This window comes from Dermacentor silvarum, chromosome 11 (genome assembly GCF_013339745.2).
Source record: "Dermacentor silvarum isolate Dsil-2018 chromosome 11, BIME_Dsil_1.4, whole genome shotgun sequence".
Classification (NCBI taxonomy): Eukaryota; Metazoa; Arthropoda; class Arachnida; order Ixodida; family Ixodidae; genus Dermacentor; species Dermacentor silvarum.
In genome coordinates, this window is record NC_051164.1 from 95984068 (window position 1) to 96009349 (window position 25282).

Consider the following 25282-nt stretch of genomic DNA (forward strand, 5'->3'; position numbering starts at 1 on the left):
CAATGAACTTCAGTTGTAAGCCCAGCGTTGTCCTGGGCGTTTCTTTTTCTTGTGCTCTCATCTGCAATTGTTGGAACTCCCCTATATTGTTTGTTGCTGTTTCTGGTATACCTAATGTGCAGGGCAAGAGCTTCTCGCGAGGTGCAGTGTCCGATAACGTTTGCACCTGACTTAACAGTAGTGCTAGCTTCCACATTGTGTTATCGCGTTTCGTGCTGCGGAAGCAAAAATACTTCTTGAGAGGCACGTTTCTGGTCCATATAGACATCCTTCTCAAGTTTCACCGCCAGAAAAAAAGTGACGAGTAAAGGAAAACACGCAATGCGGCGCACTTGCGAACACGGCGTCGTCATTGTGCGTTGTTAGGGCGTAACAGCCATGCTGGTCTGACCACAAGTTCCTCGAGCAGGTAAGTTTGCACATTTCTGCTTCGCGTAGAGATGTTGATAGTTCTTTTTAGTTTTTTTAAGTAACCACTGCTCGGCGTACCGAACCGTGTTTCAGGTGACCAAGAAAATATACCATTATATCCACTGGCAAATTGAAGAAATTTCAAGGAGAGGCAAGAGGGCATTTTTGTAACAAAAAAGGAAAAAAAAAAATCTGCGCACCAACAAGATCAGTGAAAGACAAAACACCGGTGGTGTGTGATTTCATTGTTCTTGTTACTGCGCTATATCTCGCGGAATTTTCTCAACGAACTGGCGCAAATGAGCGCTCTTGTACAAGGAATTTTGTGCCTTTTCTCCTTCGACGGTGTAAGATCACATTAGTTCGGTTGCCATTAGGGGCCTCTCTTCTTTATATACTCAAATCTTGAGCATTATAAAGACTGCTAAAAAGTTAAAATGACATGCTTTTTGATTGATTTATGGAGTTCAACTTCCCGTAGCGACACAGTGGCACTGAGATACATTCCGTGGTTGAGAGCTCTGCCTTAATTCTAAGCATCTGGACTTCTTAATGCGCAAGCAAAGATTGTTAGACGAGTATTTTCCCATTTTGGTCCACGGTGAACCGGAATGGAACACTTCACCTCATGGCTGAAGTAGAACACCATAGTCACTTACTAACCGCGATGGGTACATAATATTTCTTGTTGATGCGGCCTCGACAAGAACAAGTTCACAGTGATTTGTTTACTTTATCTTTTCCCTCGTTAGATAATCAATGTGATACTTTCCTGGTGGGATGATTCGAAGCAGATATGTTCTGCTTTGTTTCTTGTGTCTCGAGAACTGCGTCATGATAATTATTTATGCCCCAACTCACAGATTAGTATGGGGAGCCGGCTACTCATCCTACTGTTTGTGTTATGCACTACGAATGCAATTGACAACAACTTGTTCCCGAGGCGCCGTGAGTATCGGTTTTCTCTTTTATGCATTCACTGAGCGCCCATATTTCAGTGATAAGCCGTTTACGTTTACCTTCGAAAAATTGTTTCAGGATTGGCGCCTGCATCCGTGTGTGACAGCCCCGTGTGTAAAGCGAGAGGTGCGTACGTCTATGGTTTGCTACCCTGTTTCGTAGCCAGTATCGCTGTGGCAGCCTTCTAGGTGCTATCACATATTGAGTCTTGCTTTAAATCCCAAGACCTACTTAAGGTATAGCAGATATACAAATAGAAAGAAGATTTATAATAACGTTAATGCTACATTGCCTCATAAAAATGTTCTAGTAATAAGCTGCTGTTTACACACTATTACGCGTTTGCGTACTCATTTCCATGCTATATCCCAGGGCAAATCAGAACACGCGCAAGCACAATTTCATTTCTTAGTGGAGAATATAGCCAGCGATAGTCTAGAGGATGTGATACATGAAATGAAAAGATTTCGCCCTTCATTGATATCCCTTTTAATGTTACTATTCCACTTTTTTGATAATAACTCATCATCCGGAAGCAGCAATGGCGTAGGGCAAGTGAAGGTTATTATATATTGTTGAAGGAGGATTTATCTTTCATATTATCGCGTACAACATCCACTGATCAATATCTGGATATTACCGCCAATTCGCTTGCCTGCAACTGCCATAATTTAGCAGATTGTCCATTGTGTCAGCAAAAGATACCCAAAATGCGGTCGTTATCACTAGGTTTAGTTTCATTGTTAATGCGCCAAGTGTCTCGATGTCTTCGTTGTTTTAGAATGGCACTTGAGATTCGAGCTCTTTGAGTTTCGTTGAAGGAGCGGCGCGGGTGAGCGGCAGTACTTCGTGTGGGCGTCTGCTGTGGTAAAATGGCCACAAATATGTCACCCAAACTTTTTCTCTTGCAGCTGAATTGATTTTGGCATCTATAAACAGTAGCAGTGACCCTTGCGAGGATTTTTACGCCTACGTTTGCAATGGCTGGAAAGATACTCACCCTATTCCTGAAGACTCACCATTCGCAAGTTCCTTTGTGGAGGTAGCGTCGAACGTGAAGCAGGACCTAAGAGGTAGGCACTACGCATATGTATATATGTCTACCTTCAGTGTGGTTGAAGTGTTTGCTTCAAGTTAGCACGAGGACCGAAGGACTTCTGCTAAAAAAATTAAGTAACCATCGTCATCATCACTACCATCACTCCAGTCAGGTGCGCTGCACTATAAAAGCTTGCCCTCAAGATCCGCAATTGCTCCTCCTCTTCGGCAAAGCAGTCCATCATACAACCGCCAATTTGGCAACCTAATCGACTAAATGGGAACGAACGGGAGGATATTTTTCTCATTAGTGTTCGGTATTCATTGCACTAAATGTTGACTTCAAGTAATCCTAAAGCACATCTTCAAGGTCTTACAAGCGCACACATTATACAGGCCATGAAATAAGGTACACACAAGACAATTGAGCGCTTATCTTGTGTCCACCTTCGTGTGTCCCGTGTAAGGTGTGGCTTGCAAAACCCGCTATATGAACGAACTTGCCCAGCAAGACATATTTAAGCTAAAGTTAATCTGCCACACCAAAGTATTTTGCTTGAACTTCGGGAATATTGAAGGAAAGACGAATGAGTCATGGCCTGTTATAGCGCAATAGAGGCTAGGACAGCAAAATAAAGTCGAGGATGAGAAAAGATTAGGCAAAGTGATGATATTAGAAATTTTGCAGCTATAGATTGAAGTCGGTGTTTCGAGGATATAAATAGCACGAGACCGCAGGAGAGGCTTGCCTGGAATGGCCGAAAGTAGGCTTGCTACTTTGATGAGCTAAACGTACGCATAATGCAAGAACAGAATCTAAGTAAAATGAGACTCATACTCGTAATTTTTACATCTCAAAAGACATTAGCATATACTTCCTTCGAAGCGAGAATATTTTTTGTTGCTTTTTACGCATCCTATAGGCGATTTGGACACTCGTGGCCTTCGAGAAATCAACGGGCGTTGATTGGACAAGGAAGGACGTTGTCTTAAAAATCACAATTTCCCAGAACAGAGAGTGAAGTGTCACAAATGCTGTTGTACAGGAATATTTAGGAGTCATTCGGTAAGGCCGATGTTGAGAACTATCAATGGCCAGTAGTTGACTGTTAGCCAATATCACGTGTTTTGAGCATCATATTTGCTCGTTGACTGCCAGTGAAAAACATGCGCTTAGACTACAAGCCGTTAGCAAACTCAAATTTGCCTTGTATCGATTTTAAATCTATCGGCAGAAATTTTGGAAAGCCTTCCTGTTGTGCCTGAAGCCAGGACCGCCAGGGAAAAAGCAGCGGTCGCATATCAAGCATGCATGAAAAGCGGTAAGTGAATTGTATACTAAAAGAAATCGTTAAATCGATAGCTATAAGGACCCAGTGTCGAAGAAAGCCGGTGTCGGTGTCGGCAGAGTTGTCCGTGAGCGAAACTTTCCGTATATATTTAGGCATATGTAAATGCCACGCCTTGATATATGACATACCATATATGCGGGTTGTATTGTCACACCGTTCTATTACTGAGGTTGCTCATACCTTGTCTTACGTTCTTGATAAAGTTATTCCTCGAAATTTTCAGAATGACAGCCCATAAACAAATGTCACGAATCAAAACACCGATAGTGCATGCTTTTTATATCAAATCTTCTCATGCTGCACTTTTAAAAGTGCAATACAATAACAGAAACCTAAAAAATGACGTAACTTTTTTTTGCGCGGCTGTGGACGACCTGCGGAGTCGGCCAACGCAAGAGGCCACGTTTCGACCAGAAAGTTTAGGGAGCCTACATGCAAGCGCTGTTTTAAAAGAGCGCTTGCGTGTAGGCTCCTTAAGAAAGCTCGCCTTCGTGCTTAGCGTTCGCCGCCACCGTTTCCCGGTAAACATTACGGTTACATAAGGTGCAGTTGCCGGTAAGCGTGAGAACCAGTCAAGTATCTTTGAATGCTATCGTGATACACTCTTAAAGGCAAAGCTTCAACGTCCTCCAATGTTTTTTTTTTAAACGAAGGTTTCTTTACAAACGCTCCCGAACTCTCTCGAACTCTCTCTGCTGGCTGCTTTGTTGCCCAATAGCTAGGTAGAATTACGTGCCCGATGGGGGGATCTAACCTTAGTACCCTAGCATAGGAGCCCAATGCTCTAATTATTAGGCCAGAATTGAACGCACACTTTCATCGTACCGACGCCCACCCACTCTTTGAGATGATTCCCATATCTGCCACATTGCGTTGTGCAGCTGCGCGAGAGCATGTGCGCGCGCGCCCGTTTTCTTTGCGTCAAAGAAGAAGGAATGAAGTGGGCGAATTTACAGCGTTTGATTAAGCACTTCATGATCCGGAATGATGGCTTAGCCGCTATGGTATTGAGCTGCTCAGCACGAGGTCGCGGGATCGCATCCCGGCTGCGGCGGACCTGCATATCAATGGGCGCTAAATGAAAAAAAAAGCAAAAAAGAAAAAAAAAAAACAACGCACGTGTCCCGTGGATTGGGGCACGTTAAAGACCTCCAAGTGGTCAACCTTAATCCGGAGTGCCCCACTACGGCGTGCCTCATAATCAAATCGTGGTTTCGGCAAGTAAATCCCCAGAATTCATTCACTTGCAGCACTTCGGCAAAGTGTCACATCACACAAGTTCTATGATGTGCGTTTCGGTCTGCATTTTTTTCTATGACGTCGTCACGCCTTGTCGTGCGAAATGAAAGAAAACGAAATCGGCAGAACCCATCTCACCATGACTGCCGACGTCAATGTGATTAGCATGTAAAGAATGTAGCGACAGACCGTTTACTGAAGACACCTTATTGTGACCACTGTAATGGTCATTCTGAGAATGGTATCTGGATAGCCCAATACAACACTGACACAAGAAGAAACGAAAGACGGAGACAAGCGCTAACTATGATAACTACATATAGTTGTGATGTGTTCACTTGTACACACATTTGTATGTATAAGTACGACCGATTCCGGGACTAAAATTTCCTTGTTGTCGGTAGTTAGCTCTTGTCGGCGTCTGTCGATTCTTGTGTCCGAGTTTTGATGCTCTATCCAGATACGATTCCATGATGTATGACGACGACTTCATGGCGACGATGTAATGACGACGATGACATGACAATGGTGCATAATAGCGAATGAATGACGACAGCATAATTACTATGAACTGCCAAAAAAAAAAGAATGACGCCGAGGGAACAACGAATGCGGTATTACGACAATAGCTGCGAGACAATTAGATGACGTTTCTGAAATTATGACAATGGCACGACCACAGCGTGACCACGATGACACGACACCAATGAAATGAACACGGATGTATGGCGACGATGACGTGTCAACGACGGTATTATGAGAGTCAGATGATGAAGCTGGATTAACGACGATGGAAGACTACGATGACAGCACAGACAAGCGTATACATAGTGGCATAAGCTAGTAAACACCTTGGGTCGCTGGATAGGCGTAAGAAGATTAGATAGATTCAAAGTGCCTGAAGTAGACAAAGAATGCTAATCGCATTATTATCAAAAAGTAAACATCCGATCAGTGCCATTTTGTCGATGCAGTTAAATTCAGCGAAAAGTATATGACTCCGCAGAAAGCAGCAAAGCACATTCTTCGATGAAGAATACGACGATTGCATAAAAACAGCCGCCGTTCATGCGCATTTAGTAAAAAGACAATTCAGAAGTTTTCATCATTACAAAACACATACAAATTGTTCACGTGGAATGTGCTTGCAAATGTATTCCTGACACCTACTGCCCGTGTTCCTTCGTCTCATACTGTCTTAGTTCAACCATGAGTTCAGAGTATTCCTGCCGCTTGAATGCTCTGGGCCCATCAGCTGTTTAACTCGTTTCTTTGATTCCTTCACCTCATGTTTTCAGTTCGCTGTTCACGAAATGCTCAGTCTTGTCTGTTCGTAGGAAACGACGAAATAGAAAGTCTTAGTGCCGTGAAAGCGAGTGCTGGAATCGTATGGACTGGGGCGATGGCCAATTCTGGACGACGAAGATATTGATGACCTTGGAAAGCTTGAAGACGTGATAAAGATGACTGGGCTACCATCTGTGTTTGCAGTCGATGTCGCCAAGGACATGGACGACTTGACACACCACATCCTTCAGGTTACACTCCAAGTTTTATGACTTCCTGTTTTTCATGACTATTTTCATACTTGGCGGATTTCCGCTGCTATCGTTATCATTAGTATTTCATTTCGTCCAGTTGTCGATTAATTCGCTCTCACTCTGCAACGGGTAAGCCATGGCGTTATTTCTATTCGTATATAGAGTGTTTAGGAAATTAGATGTAAGCAGGTTTGATCACCAGACTAGAAGGAATGTTCCATCAACTTGGAAGCTTGCTTTCATAAGAACCCGTGCGTGTTTCCTTGGTTACTTTGCGCTCATTTCAAGTAGGTGCCAATATTTATTTATTTAATTTATTTGTTCATGAATATTCTGATCTTCGGCAGAATATAGCAATGTATACATATCATATTGCCACATAGAATGAAGAACAACATTTAAGAAAAATACTGCAGGTAAACATTTACTGAATAATGGATTTTGTTAGGAGCATTAGGACGTGACAACACCATTAGTAACACTGCAGACAAAAAAAAATGAAATGTTTCTCGAACGGTGATGTTCGTGCGTTGTGACGTCAAGAAAAAGAGGCATTGCCTTTGATGCTACTAAATAGCCTGTGCTTTACAAAACTAGGTGGTGTGATTCCGCCAGGTTGTACCTTTCATCACAGGTGCTTGTTTGAGTCGTGTCCTCTGTGTAGTGTCGCTTTCTCACGTCGTTAAAAATAATTTATTGTATCTAGCAACCTTGATACGTGTGCTTTGCAAGACCGCCAAATCAATGAAGATGTCGCTTTCAAGCTTCTATCAATTCACAGATGAAACCAACAATTGATGGACTGACACGTCAATTCGGCAAATCTGACTAATTTGCACAATTTTGGACGGACCTTTACTTTTCTTGCCACAGCTGGGCCAGAAAAACGACAATAGCCTCGAAGCTTTCACACGCGGTTCCATGAACCCTGCGAGTACCTTGGCCGATGCGTTCTTCGGTGTGACGAAAACAGCGGCGAGACTGCTGAGACCAAATGCCACCGAAGACCAGCTGGAGACGTACGTCAACAAGACACTGTCATTCATGGCAGATCTGCGCATGGTACGAAATATTCAAATTTTTTCACAAACGTTATGAAATAAAACAAAAAACGAGTAGGCTGTATTGGGGACGCAGTCGCAGTGGTGTAAATAGGCAAGATGTCTTATGCCTGCTGCTGAGGCAATATCGGTCACTATGGTATAAAAATACACAACTGACATTTATACATCCATTCGAAGGCTGACATGCTTAGCCTATGACACAACTGGTGGGGGTCCCACGGTCTAATCTTGCAATCGTGCGGACTGACTGCTCGTAGTGGGCCGCCATAGTCAGAGGTGGTGGGGCGGATTCACCTTCCGTCTTGCTGCCCGAGTCTTTTCACCCCAATTATGGACACTGTGTTGAACGCGGGGGCTCCATTGGCGAGCAACCGTCGAGCTTCGTCAACAAATTGCACACTTGTAAAATCTATAACTCCTCATAAGCACAGGTTTTTGTTTGCCGGATTATACCAACTATGGCAGAGTGAATACTCTCAAACGCTACAACTGCCGCTCAGATCGACGTATGTACTGCCGAGCCACGTCATTCTGAAGGATGAGCGAGATGATAAACCCAGCTTCGATATTGCCATACGTGGCGGGACAACAGCGCCATCTGTGCTCGCGACACCTACATGATCAAGTAATGGCTTCATTCCTCTACACAACCATACTAATGTAAGGCGCATGGGTAGCACGGTTGCAAATATGTGAGCATTATTAGTATTGCATGCTTTCGTTACGCACACGTAACGTTCCCTGCTTTTTTAGCAAGTGACCCCCCCCCCCCCCTTTCTGCTGACCCAAAAAATCTTGCGATGGCCTCTCTCATCAGGAGTTTGCAGTGAGAAAATACTACATAAGTACACATCGTCAATAAAAGAGAAATATATAGAGAGACGTGTGTCTTCATTATTCTCGACATTTGTAGCATTATTTGCATGTTATGGTAACTGTTGTGTTATGGTAGTGGACTGAACGCTTATATCTTGAACAATAGTTTAGGTAATGGCACGATCCGTGCAACATTGCCAATGGATCGCTTAGTTTGCAGAACGTATGCAGGTTATTATGACCATACTGGCAATCAGCGGCGGCACATGGGCAGACGCTAAGCTAGCCGTGCATAGACAACATAAAATACCAACAATGGCACGATAAACATAAATGTTACCGCCGAACCTGGCAACTCGAAGGACCGGGTTCGAAAAATTATGGTGACCACTTCGAATGCAGCCTGTCAAAAATGTGCTAGACCAGGTCGTCTGAGACTTCAAAGAGTTTCGGTCTGGGGTCTTGGGTTCTTTGGAACACAATGAAAAAGAATAAATGTTATTTAGAAAGGATGGCTCACTGGCCTGGTATGGGCTCAGGGAAAATGGAACTAGATGTAAAGAGGACCATGATACATATCTTCCTCATTAATTTCCCGAAAATGTGACGACTATGTGGTTTTGTGATGCCATTTTGTTCACATTTAAAAGCATCAGAACGTTGCTCTTTGGTTTATATTGTTACTTTAGCAGCTGAAGGCACGTAAAGGTAACTAATCTTACACGTTTTTCAGGTGCAACAGTCGTCGGAAGAGACACGCCAAGCAAGAAATAATTATCGAAAGGCCACCATAGAAGAATTTCAGAGAGAAATTTTCGGTGTGAGTGCCATTTAATTTCAGTTGAGCTGCAGCATTGCTCTTAGCCGAACGCACTACTTATGCGATCAAAAATAATTTATAGAAATGAAATACAGCTTTTATGCTGTAAAATGGCAGACCGGAAGCCCTTGGTTGCACCGATATAACAAGTGTACTTTTTTTAGGAACGGAATAATACATTTGGCCGAGAATGGTTGGCGATACAACGAAATAAGACCTAATTCTTGCTTTTGTTATCCATGAAATGCACATGAGAAGTGCAAATGAAAAAGTGCGCGAATCGCACTATATTGTACGCAAAGAATAGCCGTTAGCGGATTGTTTGTGTAGTTAACGCTAAAGGAATGCCCACCTCAAATTTCATAAGTACACGAGATTACTTGCTGTCTTTTCCCAGCGTCCTTGGGAGATAAAATCAAACTCGGGCGGTTATTTGTACAGTCAAAACCAAAGCTGATGATCCTAGAGAACAATGCAGTAGTTCAACCATTACGCACTTGACAATAAGAGCAGCATAATAAAAATATTGTGGGAATTTGCTTTATTACCTAAACATACGACACAATATTCCTATCGATTCACCCTGAACAGTCTGTAGAACAATATCTCAACATTCTTGCAGCTTGATCTGTTCAAAGTCATCGAGAATGAATTCGACAAAGTAAACATTACAATTTCCAAGGAAGAAAAAATTGTCGTTAACGCCATTCAACACGTGAACGCCACCGTGCAAGTTTACCTCCAAGCAGACCTGTGAGTTCTTGCTTTCAATTCCGTAGATAACACGGACAGAGTGTAGCGTAGTCATTTGGATTTCGCGTAAGCTATTTTGAAGTGTTATTACTCTTAAACCTCCAACATAATGTTTCAGTGGTACTTTTTGCATAATCGCGTTACTTCTTTATGGAGGTGTCCCGACTCTAAACAGTTTACTTATTTTACTGTAGGAAGAGTTTTAGGGTATGCCTTACAAATTACCGGACACTAAGAGATCTTGCTGTTGGCCAAATCAGTGGATAAATACTGAAGGAGAACAGTTGATTTCTTCTGTAAATACGCTGCCTCTAGATAACGTCTAGAATTGTTGGACACGAACGAAATGCCAGGTTACATTGCGTATATGAACCACCATGGATGTTATCAAATGGTGAGGCTGACTGTTTACGTTATTGCGACTCTTACAGTGTAATGCATTATCAATAACAACAAAAACCGAGTGGAGAAGCGGTGCTTTAGAGAAAGGAGACGTTTCTTCAATCCAGCTTGCTAAAACAGAATTACGCAACAGATACTTCAGAAATAATAATTGACAAGAGGGAAAAAAAGAAAACCTCGAAACAAGGTCCTAGACTGAGTTGAGAAAGTTACAACGTACCTGGCTTCGAAAGATAACCTCGATGGATTAGGGACGTTTGCATTAAGTCAGGCGTTCAGAAGGCATTTGCGTGCGTGAATAAGATTGTACAACGGCGTTGCATGATCTCTTAGAAAGCAGCACTTTTGAAAACAAAGATTCAGTACAACTCGTAAGAACGTCACTTGAGGAGGGAGTGTGAGCTCGTGCCATCTTTTTTTCAAATAAACTGAAGCGCAGAAATAATAACCAGATTAATAGGTATTTCGATGATCTTTGTTCTGCAAATAAAATTAAACGGGCAGTCGCAAAAGACAAACAACAACAAAAAAGAAAGCAAAATGTGTTACTTCAGAACTTACACACGCAGCCCTAGTTCTAGTAAAATGTGTTAGGTGTACGCGTGTTAAGTACAGCAATTCCAATCATGCGACAGTTCGATAAAGGAAGACAGTATGACAAGTAAATGTCAATATTTTGGTGCTGCTATGGCGGGTTATCTAACGCTGGTGAATGAAAGATAACAAATAGAGAGAAATTATTTAAATAAAGACAGGGATGTTAAGCAGAGGGAGTTCTGGTTGGCTACTACGCGAAAAAGTGGTAGTACGTGGGTAAAATGACAAAGAGGGCATAAGCCGGCATAAAATAAAGGAAGACGAGCACAAAAAAATTATACCGCGCAAGCAATAGAGGGATAACAGGCGACTTTCTTAAAGCCTATTATGTAGGCCCACAGGACCTCATAAACAGAAGCACTGACCTAGAAGTTTTTGTTCTATTTGTGGACGATTGTTCTGTTTAGCCAGCTATGCGGAGTTTCAGTATAGAGTACGCCGAGTCGCTGCACACGCTATAAAATAGCGGGTAGAAAGTGCGCATGTACATAACACATTTAAAAGCTTTGCTTTTGATGTATTTACGCGCGCAGGCATTTAGATTTAGCGCTGTGGGTTTGGCATGAGTAGCGTAACAATATGGCGAGTCCGGGAAGAAGCCATCGGTGTCAATTAGTGCTTGATACTTTCTTTTCACCCGTGACAGCTAAAATTGCTATCATTGACAAGAGCTGTCTGCTTTGAGGCAGGTCGGTCTTACACAAGGTGCCACCACAGTCTTGATTTCAATTCACCAGACTGTGTCACAATATTCAGCGTTGGTCGGGCTGTCCTAGTCATTCGTTGGTGATCCGGAACGCTCTATTAATGGCCTCATCGATCATATCTGTTTAGCCGGACCGTAGGCATTTTGCGCGCGTCCTTGTAAAAGGGTGAATTCCTAAGCTAAAGCTATCTAATGCAGCGCGATAACGCCTTGTGCAATTCAAGTAACCCGAAAGTGAAGCGCTGCAGCTCATCTGCTGCTCTTGTTTCCTGTTCGTGACCAGTGACACTGTGTACAACTACATCGGTTTCACGAAGGCCGCCGAGCTTCTTCAGCTTGCATCCAAGGAGTTTGCGGCACTGGTTGCACGCCTGCGCCAGATCGTGATGGGTGTCCATGAAGCACCGCTCTGGAAGCAATGTGTCACTCACGTGGAGCGAATTATGACGGACACCGTCGGGCGACTGTACACGGAGCGCCGACTGACAAAGGAAGCGAAAGATGAGGTAGTTAACTGTGGCTTCTTGATTTACTCAAGGCAACTAATGTGCTACAGGGGTGCTAATCAGACGCATCATTTGCAGATAATACGACATATTCAATTTCGAATGACAACAACCCTAAGTGAGCGGGGAGTGATGAGTCAGGGCGGAACAAAAAGCAACAGTTCTGCCCAAAAGGCGAAGCATTGAAAGCGATATAGCGAAGTATTAGACATCTACGCGAAGCTTAGTAGTTTTACCGGCTGTTTAAATTGCTTCAAACATTCGCTTACGAATAAACTAACAAGCATGGCGTTAAGCGCGCACAGGAAAACATATGCACCTGTGCCCACTACCTGTTTTATGCTATCTACCTGTTTTTATTTTGTTATGATTTACTTTTTTAATTTCACACCACCTCTGTGACAAACTGAAAGTCGGTCCCTGTTGCTGCACAATATTGCTGCACAATGAACAACAGTGTCACTCGGTGCTCGTGCCACTATTAAGGATGAGTGGCCTTCGCACACCACGCCCTAATACCTTCAACAGGAGCGAGGGATGAGCCAGATTTTGGCAGTGTCTTTACGCTGCTAATTGTTTACCGATAAAAAGGTAGACACCTATATGGCTTACAGAAGGAAAATACTCAAGCTAGCAGCCTCACGAACGTTTTTCTCTATAAAACCAATTGAAAGGAGCGATTAAATAACACGAGGTATGTTACGGCGTGTTGAAATTATTGGTGGTGCAATTATAGCACAAATGTTAAAACTAACGACGCGGACTTGATTTCTTTCGCAAATAATCAGTCTATTTCCGGGTAAATGAAAGCCCTAGAAACAAGCTACGAATTTAGGATTGTCTGCTGTGCTTTCGTTGCGCTGTTTAATCGACACGAGAGACTTTTGCTGAGCTTTAACCGAATATTTCGGTGGCTCTTTCCTCAACTTGCAGATGGCTGTCTGACCAGGTAAGCTTCGCTCATCCCAGAGAAAGAGCAATAAGAGGTGGTGACTTGGTCGGCTTATCGTGATAACACACATTGTGCAAAACAAGAATGCATGGGCCATGGTCTCAGGATCCTTTCCTCCGAGAGCACTCTATTATCTAATAGGCTGCGTTGAGCTTGTAAAGTACGTCATTGAGCGTCAAAGGATGGGCAATGACACATAAGGTGCTGAAGTACAGTTGAAGTTAAGCGCAATGTTACCACTTTGCAGTGATTGTAGCTTGTTTCCCTACACAAATTGGCTGTTTCTTGCGGAATAAACTCGACGTGCAGGAATAAATTTGATGTGGGTCAAGAATAAGTTCGATGCCTCCAGCTATGCCACTCATCAGGAGTCAGTTCCGCCGCACTGGAATGAATGCGTTATCTCTTAAAGCTACGATGAATATCGTGCGCTTGCCATAGCCGTGAAGGAATGTGCTACTCATCAGTTGCAATGGAAACGCGAATTCTCGAACCATCACAGCAGATGATTCCCACATCGGACGTACTCTGGATGAAACAGGAAAGTAATGCATGAACATATTGTAATAAACAAAACTAAGTGCAAAATGCCACTCTGCGAAATTTCCGCACGAACCAGCGAGTGATAAGCTGGAAATGTTTTATGTATCTGGCGCTGCTATTTGTGGAACACGCATAGCTTAGCAGGAATCAGTTCTGTTTGATGTATAGTTTATTTACCCGATCTCTCGTTGCTTTTTAGGTGCAGAGGATAGTGCGAGAAATAGGCTTGTCTTATTACGATCGACTGCAACACATTGACTGGATGGATCGCCAAACGCGACGACAAGCCAGAGAAAAAGTAGGTCTCGATTCTCAAGCTTCCTGTGTCCGTTCATCTGCTCAAGAAGTACTCGCGTCTAGAATTTCTTCTGAAGCCGCTACCTTCTTCAAAAGCTTTGGAGACTTTCACTATAAGGATAGAATTTCATTGGTTAGCACTTGCTCGCACAAACGGTGACGAAACAAAATGTTAGATACGTGCATAAGAGACACATGGATGCTCCCGTACAAGAATTACGTACGCATGGTTTCTTAATAAAAATCTAGCATGGTTGTCAACATAGCGCACAAGGCCGTGGTCGTATAGGACTAGAGCAATAGCAGCTGTGTTATTTGGGGACATACATATTCCTTCCACTACGGTATAATACAAGCTTAGGTTACTGTTACCCGGGCTGGTGTGCACGCCAATATTCTCATGTTTGCGGGAACAAGACAGCTAAGTACACTGTATCCTAAGCGTTTTTACAGTAACATTGGTACAGGAAGGGTGCTTCGTTTGTTCCGTTTCAAACAACGTCACCCTTAAGCGATAAGTTTGAATCGATCACGGGTACAAATGACAACATTGTAACCAATGTAAACAACCGTTGCAAAAAAATGTAACAAAGTAAACATCTCAATAGCTGTGACAGACGGCACGCAAACTGCATGAAAGTTTGATAGCGATGGCTATGAAACTCACGTGTTAAATATTTCGGTCCGCACCAGGTCCGAATATATAGTGGATAGTTTCTATATGCTGTTTCTCCCATCGCAGGTGTAGTTTGAGCTCGATGTCCTTCCCAATATTTTTATGTGCTTAGTAATAAGGGTGTTAACTATTGTACAAACAAGCGCCCTTAATTAAGGGTGTAGATATGTATGGAGTATATTTTAAGGTATCTCAGCCCGCTAGAAATGGGACAGTATTCAAACCCAGATAAAAATTTGCATTATGTTGAATGTAACATGCCCGTGTGCTGAGATTTAGGATCACCTTAATTAACTGCTAATAGTGTAAATTCCTCTGAAATTCTCTATCACGGCGCTCTTCATTACCGAGATGGCACCGTAGAGCCCCTTTAGCAATCATTTGCACGGACTACTTGACAAGAGCATCTTTTTATATGTATATTTTTTATATATAGCGCCAATCGCGTGATAACCACTCTTTAACTTAAAGTTTAGCACTACCTTGATAGATTACCCCATTACATCTTTGGTTGCTTTGCTGCTCCTCAGAAAAGGACTTTCTCTCTTAATCAGTGTACTGCTCAAAAAGTCACACAAGGGCCCAAGCGACACACCCTATTCTGTCCTCTGTTGCCCTAGGCCAACCAAACCCATCAAGACATTGAACCGGTTGAAACACTGAAACGTTAAAAAAAACACGTAGCAGTATCTCATGTCCGTATTCCAGGCAATCATTTTTGCAAGCAGCAAGCGAAGTAGTTGGATGTACACTTGGATGTTCACTTTCAGTTATGCTTTCACTGAAATAAGCTCCAGCTTGGTGCTTCTCTGGGGTGATGGCGTTGTGCTCGAAACCCCTGTAAGTGATGCTGCTGAAAGTGATCAACCCAGAATACAGCTACTATGCTCTGACTATGTTACACGCATGCATTTCACAGCCGAGGGGCTGTCCTTCCGCCGTAAGGTAGCTCTGTAAGTGCGGAAAAGATAGCCGAACGAGTGCACTATTTCTGCTCATTTCATGTTGACTTTATCGCAGTTGTGGAAAATGACCTCTAAGGTTGCTTATCCTGAGAATTTCCTCAACGATGAGTATATCAACAGCAAGTACCAAGAGGTGAGTGGCATCGTTAAAGAACTTGTCCCCTGCAGACACAAAAAGTGCAATAATATTGAAATCAGCGTTGCTTAGTTTGACCACTTGTTGCGTGTATAACCTTCGCTGTGAAAAAAAAAGGCCTTCAAGATGCAGTTTCAAACTTTTTCTCCTCTGCTTCGGAAAGGAATGTTTTCCATTCGAAGATGCACGTAGCCACAGGCAAAAGTCTACTTTGCAACTTAATTCTCCGTGACCCCCATTAATTTCAGTGAGCATATGATACACGTTGTTCGTGGCTCTGGCTTAGAATTCTTTATTTTGTGAGTTGATGGTTGCATTTGATTTTTTTGCTAGACTTGTATGCGTGTTTCATAGAGAAACACTGAACATTCCTAATTCATTACTTTTGTTTAATAAGCTCTTCCTCTCACACATTGTTTTTCAGGTTGGAATTGTCAGCAATGACGAAGACTTTGTAGAGATCTCCAATAAATTTCAGCAAGCAGCTTACATGAAAATGCTGCGGCGACTTCGGCAGCGAATCCACAAAACAGATGAGTGAGTTTTCTTTGATGATTCTTGTATGGTAGCACTGCACTTGCGATATAATGTCGCCAGTAATGCTGTACCATACTGTGGTACAATAATGCATTAGGGGATACGAATGAATGTATTGGGCAGTAGTATCCCGTAACTGCAACTATTATAATGTGCTGTCTTAATCACGTGTTGTCCTATCACTTTGAGCATTGGACGCCGCATGTTCACGGTAAGCAATGATTTAAAAGCAACACGTGAATGAGCATGCTTATGGCGACGGGATTTAATGGCGATTGCATTCATAAGGATTTACCAAAATAATGTCATCTCATCCGTTTTTCGCCGTTTTTTTTAGATGGAGCATTGGTGCTGCAGAAGATGCAAATGCGTACTACGCTCCTGAGACAAATGAAATAGGTAAGTTAGATTTCAACGATCGTTTTTGAAATATGGCACTTTGTTCTTCCGTATGTACAATGTTGAGCATGCTTGTCGTGAAGTATGTTTAAGATCGTTTCTGTAGGGGAGCGGGTTGGGTACTAATGAATTTTCCTTATTATGGGGACAGTCCTACCAGGAGGAATACTTCGTGAACCGTTCTTCCAAGAAGGCCTTCCAGAGTAAGTGATTCATGACTATTCGTGAAGATGGTGCCTTCTTTTAAAAGAAAAGAAAAGTATATATTTTTAGTCAGGTGCAGCAGTTCATCTATTGGATGGTTACATTTAACCACTATTGCGCTTATATGCGTGAAAGATTTTCTTACAGCGCATAAATTTTGTCAGCACAACTTATGATCCCTTTCTTTCCCCACATACATAAATATTTCTGCATAATGATGAATGGTGCTCGAATAAGTTTGAATAGAAGTGAAAGTTTCACTTGGTCCCCCGTCAATTATAACATTGTTCACGCAAGCCATCACTGAATGGGAAGAATCATTTCACGTGAACTATTCATTCCTAAACCTGGCCTAAAATTCTAAAGCAGCGGTACGTTTTTTTACACAGGTTAGTTGAGACCCCCCCAAAAAAAGAATTACGCTATTGCTTCGTAAAAGAAAGACTACTCATCTTGCAGCTTATGAGTGCCGTTAGCGATGTAGAATGTAGCATTTTACAACTCGAGGACGAAGCTAAGTTACTGTGCACTGGTTTGTGATAACCTACATTGTCTATATTACGGACACATTCGGCACGGCCACAGCAAATAATATTGCTTTCGGGATTATAAGGGAATGTCAGTGCTATAGGTAAACGCTAATGTTTTACACATATGGTTGCAAAGGAAGACACATCATCATCATCATCATAGTCCTATAGTTGAAAGTAATTTACTACACTGCAAAGCTCCCTCGGAACGTCCTTATGCCTTTTTAATGTTCGGGCAAATAATTTCATGTATCGACAACGTGTGTCAAGATACAATGAACCTGTAGAAAAACACCTCATTTCTAACAAAATCAAATGTACTTTTGCTTCTTCTCATTACCCGATGCAGGTATGTGAACCTTGGAGCAATTGGTTCTATCATTGGCCATGAAATAACACACGGCTATGATGACCAAGGTGAGAAATTCTCTTGCAATAGAGCTGGCTTCTTTCAAAAAAAGTTTACCAGCTCGACAACAAGCTGTCCTCGGTGTAACGTTTTTGAAATGTGAAACGATGTAATCATTACTGTTCTTTAGCATTCATTCCATTTTAACAAATGCTGACATGGTACAACATATATTCTTGCGAGACTTGTCACACGCACACAATGCGAGGCTAGCACTGCTCGCTAAAGTTTTTCTGCTTCAGGAGTTTCAACAAATATTAACATGATAGATGAATACCTTTTAGTGACACTAAAAAATTGCTGTAATGGCGTGTTCCCTCTCTACGAGGGTTCACACTCAGAGAGACTGATGCATTGTAATCCAACGAACGCTTCGACATCCGGGTGTTCTAGTTGGCCCTCAGACCACGCAAGGTTCCTTTTTGTAGTTATAGTTGATTCACGCTGTCCATCACGGTATCTTTGTTAAATTGAAAATGTAGGTGACAGAATGTTTCGAAACAATGTTTTTAATCAAAGGTGCTCAGTACGATGGTGAAGGACGCATTGTTGACTGGTGGAGCAACAAAACGCAGCAGAATTTCAACGAAAAGAAGGAATGTTTCATCAAGCAGTACGGAAGCTTGGTCAATCCGGTCAACAACGAGACGGTATGCGCTTTTGACACGGGTAAAATTTTTTTTGACGAAATTCGGCAATTTTTAGGTCCACGGAGAGAACACTGTGGGAGAAAATATAGCGGACAACGGAGGAGTACGCGTCGCCTTTGCGGTACGTATATAATTATGGCACGTTCCTTTCTACATGTGTTTGTGATCTCGAATAAAATAGCTTTGTGCAGCCGCGCTCCTGAATACGGACTGTATAGTACACGAAATTATTTGTAGGCGTATCTCAACTGAGCCCACACCCCTCTACCTGTCGCTTCAGCTTTTCTAAGAGAATAGTTGAGCATACTGCGTTATTCCTTACTGAAACGTCTTTTCTTGCCATAGCATCAAAGTGCCATAAGCTGCACTTATGAAATGTTGAATTTTAGCATTGTGTTAAAGATTGAAGATTTCATCTAAACGCTGAAAACCGAAGCGTTTGACTTGAAAGTTTTCGTTATGTGTTTCTAAAACATGAACCGAATTATTTAAGTATGTCCTCAAAATGCGTACATAACGTTTTGTAGGGTGATCTATAATGCTGTAAATACCTATATAATCTGCCTCCAGCACATGTGATAGCCGCAGTGTTTTCGTAGTTGACATGAAATGTAACTGAGAAGAAATCATATCATTTCCATTTATCAAACATCTTTGACACGAAATGAGGAGGTACTGGACTTACTTAAATATGTTTTAAGATTACAGCAAGCTCGTGAATGTGCCGTACCAAGCAGTACCAGTAATGAAACTACAGAGAATTCTCACCTGTTGTGTAGTAAGTATTTCTTTCTGTTCTCTTCTTGCATCAGACTTACCAGCGTATGTCACAGTCTACTGGCGAGGAAGTCATGCCAGGCCTTGAGAACTTTTCTCCAGAACAGATTTTCTTCATATCCTATGCACTGGTACGTGAACAGCTTTATGAGTGCGCATTCCAAGGTGCCCTAAACGTTAATATTTCGCTCACGTCTTGTTGAACCTGTCTTGCTGACGCTCACGTCTTATTGACGCTTACGTCTTGTTGACGCTCACGTCTTGTTGATCGTCAACACATCTTTTTGTTTCTCTTCAATTACTAGGTGTGGTGTTCATCCGAGCGCACCGAAGCGAATTCAATAATAATGACAGATGTTCACAGTCCCAGCAACTACAGGTATATTTTGTTTTATCCAAATGCGACACAGCTCACCTTGCACAAAAAAAAAAACTTCACGTTGCTAAAGTAATAGCTGGATTACTTTTGTTGATTAGTGCGCAATGCAGAACAATCAGAAGTAGGGCGACTGCAGCAGAAACTATATTGTGTCGGTTTCAATGTACAGGCCACGTAACGTGAGGTAAGTAAAAAAACAAACTTTTCTTTCAACTTACACAATGCATCGCTGTACAACCTGTTTAAAGATGTTGTGAAGGCGATACACGGCCTGTAGAGGATTCTGCCCCGTATCTAGGCTGATAAGAACTAATATGTTAAAACCACATATCGACTTTTCAAGAAAAGACTATGAAGAAAATAAATCTCGTAGGCTGAAGTAATAAAGGAATGCCCTGATTACTACTACTATTGATCAGTGCTTCTGGCCCCTGAACTTCTGAAAATATGTTAGTTGGGAGTGAAACAATCATGGTGAACAAATCATGGGCAAAAAGAAGAACACCGACCACAGAAAGAATACTGTATTCTTTCTGTGGTCGGTGTCCTTCTTTTTACCCTTCTTCATAATGCCTCCCGACCAGACGTGCTTCCGTTAAAACCTCAAACAATCTTGGTGTTCCTAAATTTTGTATTTTGGTGATAGCGTTATGAATGTAAAGAGAAGTGTCTGAAGGAACATGCCAGTTTACGACAGAGGACTAGCGTTCAATGGCAGATTCAGTGAAATCAAAAAGTATAATGAAAATGCAAAAATGCCTTCATATTGGTATTAGGAATACTTTAACGATGACATCTTCATACATGCGAGACACGTTGTCTTTGAGCAACAAATGAAAAGAAACGCAAATTTGTGGCTACAAAATTTAAAAATGCCATGCAACCTTGGTCACGCAAGACGGCAGCTATCACAATCATTTCATGAGCAAACTTACGCACTCTGAAACGACACACGAGATTTAAGATCGGTGCAATTTATTAGTGTTAATCCTTCTTTTTTTTACAGACAAAAATAACCATTGATAAATATTTTGTTCGCATTTGCGCCAAGCGCTGCATAATGCCGGCGTCTTGCGAATTGCAAATTTTATATGGGCCTTTGCTCAGAACATATTCGACGGAGCCTGCAATATAGGCGGGCCGCTATTTAGTCTTAACGGTAGCTACACTAGGCTCAGATAGGTGAACGATTTGTCTTCCCAAGAAAAGTCTTGCTCAAAGATCCCTCAGCCCCTTTAGGAGGTAGCATTTGCTCAAATAACGACGCCTTCCGCCCCTTGCTAACCTTGACACTTTGAAACAATTCCTTTATTTTTTTCTATGAAATAACAATGTGTTCAATTTGTATGATTCCAATCACAATGTTCCCAATTTGGAACACCACCCATTAGCGTATGACGCGAGGTAAACTTTTTTGATTGAGCTCAGTCAAATTCTTGAAACTTCTTCGTGCATAACAAGAAAGAAATCCTCTTTACAGTGCTATTTTAGGTAGCATCTGAGGGGAAGAAATTATGATGGTGGTACAAATGAGGCATGCTATATCTTGTCGGTACTACTGTATGTGCAATCATATGCCCCAGTAATTTGGTTTCTTTAGGTGGGCAGAAAAAAACACGGCCAATTTATGCGACAGAATATGCAAGGAGAGGCTGTGAAACATGTTCTACATAAATGTGCGATACTTTGTCGGGTTTCCCCACTAGTACGCTCAGGAGTTTGAACGATTAACGTCAAGGCCATGTGGAGAAGGCTAATAAAAGAACATCTGAGAAAAATAACATATCCATTTCACTAAACAAATATTTTTAATACTGAAGTGAAACAAAGAAAGTCGTTAACGACTCATTAACGAGTCCTGAGAACCAACTTTCAGATGAAAATTTTTAGACTGGTTTTTGAAGCAAGTATATAAACATATTCAGTAATGTTGCAGGAGTGCCTTCATCAACTCATACTGCGGTTGATTTGTATACTTCCCCTTCCTAAACACACAGTTTTAGCTGAGTGTTCATATGAGCATGCAAGAGATGTATAACTTAAAAATTTTCATTCGCACTTTTCACCTTATTTCAGAGTGAACATACCGCTGCGGAACTTCGACAAATTTTCATCGGCGTTCGACTGTCGACAAGGAACATCAATGCACACACCGCACCAAGAAAAGTGTGTTTTGTGGTAGCGCCACAATTTTAACCGTCATCAAGTTGCAGATGAATGTTCTGGCACTGCATTGAAAAAAAGTACGCCTCGTTATAGAACCTCCTGTTTCTCATTCATACTTTTTCTGCCACGTTACTGCTAGCTGTGGTAGTGACGTGATTCACTGATTTTGCCATTAGGCGCAGGGATGCTGTACCTGTGGTACCCATCCGCAGCATCTACATGTCTTGTAGGTTTAGAGCACACCCTCAATCGTGCTTGTATCAAACATTGGGCTCTGACCCAACGTATGAATACGATAAATTGCACGTGCCTAAAATAAACAGCCATTTGTTTACTTTTACCTGAAACGTTTCGAATAGGTTCTACTTAGAATAATATAGAGTGCAAATCTCGCAAGCGGCATGCACAGGTAATTGTAACAATGAACATCAAATATTTGGACCCGGACATCGCAGACTGGTCGCAGGATGATGGAGGCTTCAAGGTATTATTAGTGACTGAATCTGTTTACGTTCGAAAGCCTCAGCGTGTAACCAACGTTTTGACAAGATGACTTGTATATGTCTAGCCAACAGTTGTGTTCGGCAAGGTAGGTCCTGAGGAAAAGTACTTTGACCTTGCCAGAGGCAAGCCACCTTGTTGAAATGTTGGCTACAGGCTGAGACTTCTCTTGACCTTTGATCACGAACGGAAGATCGCTGTTTGAGAGTGTTGATAACTACATTGGGCTAGTAGCTTACGGGGTTTATGGCTATTATTTCAATACTACAATGCACTTCTGCACTACATTGCTCTCCTCCTCACCTCACCCCCCCCCTCCAAACAATGACCAGACTAAGATGAGGGAAGTCGCAACACACCGGCACAATATATTTCAGGTGTTTGTGTTCATTGCACCCGGCCATTAATTTAAAAAGAGCAAATACCTGAGCGCGTTCTCACCTGCTATGGTGAGCCAAGTTTAAACCTCAAAGAAAATAACAGCGAGCACAGTTTCATCTTTCCGACTTCATGGGCAACTACATTCTTGAATTTCTCGGAACACTAGCATGCTTTGATCCTGTTTATATAATCAAACATAGAGATGTCCCTTCTTTCGCAAATTGTTTTCTGACCACATTCTCATTTGGCTGCGTCAGTGTAATGAAAGCACTAAGTTCAGCGTGCGATCACTTTCGCCTTTAGCTAGCCCAGAAATACCACATGAGAAAACGCCACGAACTTTTCACAGCTCTACCATGCTCTCCTGACAAGACTCCACAAACAATACGTGATAACTATAAACGAGTGTTCGTATTCAAAAGTCGCGCTGACATTTATAGCCTCAATGCCTTTGTTCACGTCAGGGAAGTTTTCTGGAGGATGTTCTGTCAATTGCAAAATCTGCGTTTAGTCATATTGAACAGTTGAATGTAAGACCACTCGGGCAAAGTAAAAGAAAGAATCAATAAAATCAATCAGCATACTCATTCACAAAGTAAACTTCATGTTTTCCAGGAAATAAGATAAGTTGTTGGTATAGCCGGATATACCTGGCGGCAATAGCTGTGCGTTGCGGACCTGCGCCCACTGCCGGAAGCAGAGTTAACTGGGTCATAGCTAAATCACTTGGGCTCGCCGAAGCTCTGCACTGTTCGATATATGGACGAGAATTTTTAGTGCCTGTTGGCTGCCGCCACCTTCTGGCACGGCCTGCGGAATCCATGACAGCGCTCGCGCTCTTCCTTAAAAATACTTACCGCCAATGTTCGCTCGCCCTCAGTTGCCAAGTTATCTATAAACCCGCAGTTCAGTTGGCTAAACCGATAGGTGGTCACTGCAGTCGGGAATATTGTACACGCGCTCTAAGCACAGGCTCGGGAGTAAACTCTATGGAGAAGCTTCTTACGAGCGTCGTACGATCACCAGGCACAAATGCCAAGCATAACATGGAGGAAACAAAATGGTGTTTACGGAACTAAGATTGGAGGCGGGTCAAACAAAGTGCGTCTGCATATCTAGTATGAAGAGAACGGAGTAAAGATTGTAGAAAGAGGTCTCTCTCTCTCTCTCTCTCTATATATATATATATATATATATATATATATATATATATATATATGTATATAAATATAATGAACGACAAGAAAGGGAACCGAGTGGGCCGATCATATCATAAGATATGATTTCTCATCCGTTTCATTTCCTCTATCATTTCTTTAATTCAATTAAGCACAAGTAATTCCCCTATGTTCTTGGTGTCATGGTTTGTTGGCTTATGATATATATATATATATATATATATATATATATATATACAACAAATGAAAGCAACGATATGCACAAATTACGCATATGGTCATCTTCATGTGTACATACGACCATTCATCATCTGTTGGCTCGTGTGGTGCTTCGGTTCTGTTGCGGGTGGCTGCTCTGAATAAAGGCAGCGCTTTGGTGGACGTCTCAGAGCACACACACACACACACACACACACACACACACACACACACACACACACACACACACACACACACACACACACACACACACACACACACACACATATATATATATATATATATATATATATATATATATATATATATATACATAGAATACGCCACACACATGTGGCCGAAACCGAGGTGGAAATGGAGAATGGTACGAGGGCCAACCAGACGTGCATCCGATTTGCTACACTACGTAGGGGGACGATGATTTGGGGATCAAAAGAAAGAAAAAAAAAAGGATAGAAAGGAAGAGGAGCACTCGCAATGTGAACACGTCCGGCAGCCCATCTCGCCCACAATCGGTCACCGAGGTCAGTCGATTCCTAAACTGTAATAATGCCTCCGTCGCGTTGTAAGACAGCGACGTGTTAGGTCATCGTCAAAGAATATTTGTCTCAGAAAGTTGTGTACGAACTAGCGGGCTTACTATACTTCGAATAACGTGGCGTTCAGTGTTACAACGTTCATAAAAACACATGTCCGACAGTGTGTTCATCACAGTGGCGCGAGTTAGGCATGAGCATATCTGACGTTCCAGTATTTAACCAATGAATTGGCTTTCGTAAAACCCAGCCCTAAACAGAGCGCTTTGTCAGAACTTTATAAAGAACTATAAATAAAAAAAGGATTTGGACAGAACTCATCTATGATGACTATCCAAGTATGCGAATATCCGAAATGCGTCTTGTAAAAGGTGTCTATTTCAGCCGGGCTCCTCCCTCGCGTTTGCCTCTGCAGACTCAGCGCCTTCTTGCAGCGCTGCTGTGAAGTCAGCGCATGCGTAGTAGCCCATACGCAATGACTCAAGTTAGCGCAAAAGCAGTTCGTTGAGGAATGGCACATACGCAATGTGTTGTACTCAGTGGCAATAGCCAGTGGAACGTGCCGATTGGCCTCAGTGGCATATATGCAGTCGCACATACTCACGTGAATGGTCCCAATTTTAGACTGCACGATCTTCGGAA

The 25282-nt window shown here is 42.2% G+C and overlaps 1 protein-coding gene across 1 annotated transcript; it reads left to right on the forward strand.

Annotated features, from left to right (window-relative positions):
* Positions 1 to 305: 305 nt before the first annotated feature.
* Positions 306 to 21991, forward strand: LOC119432755 (neprilysin-1-like). Its single transcript, XM_049658915.1, has 21 exons — positions 306 to 409; positions 1275 to 1359; positions 1450 to 1497; positions 2283 to 2444; positions 3645 to 3731; positions 6338 to 6538; positions 7415 to 7603; positions 9155 to 9241; positions 9864 to 9994; positions 11983 to 12205; positions 13900 to 13998; positions 15694 to 15771; positions 16199 to 16311; positions 16649 to 16710; positions 16862 to 16913; positions 17794 to 17861; positions 18373 to 18503; positions 18559 to 18624; positions 19316 to 19411; positions 19586 to 19659; positions 21736 to 21991. The coding sequence occupies exons 6-21, from the start codon at positions 6464 to 6466 to the stop codon at positions 21839 to 21841; spliced, it is 1650 nt and encodes a 549-aa protein (XP_049514872.1). The 5' UTR covers positions 306 to 409; positions 1275 to 1359; positions 1450 to 1497; positions 2283 to 2444; positions 3645 to 3731; positions 6338 to 6463; the 3' UTR covers positions 21842 to 21991.
* The last annotated feature ends 3291 nt before the right edge of the window (positions 21992 to 25282 follow it).

Coding starts and splice junctions, on each gene's coding strand:
- LOC119432755 (XM_049658915.1), top strand. CDS start 6,464: ATGACTGGGCTACCATCTGTGTTTGCAGTCGATGTCGCCAAGGACATG. Junction 9,242..9,863: donor TTCAGAGAGAAATTTTCGGT/GTGAGTGCCATT, acceptor ACATTCTTGCAG/CTTGATCTGTTCAAAGTCAT. Junction 19,412..19,585: donor TCTTCATATCCTATGCACTG/GTACGTGAACAG, acceptor TTCAATTACTAG/GTGTGGTGTTCATCCGAGCG.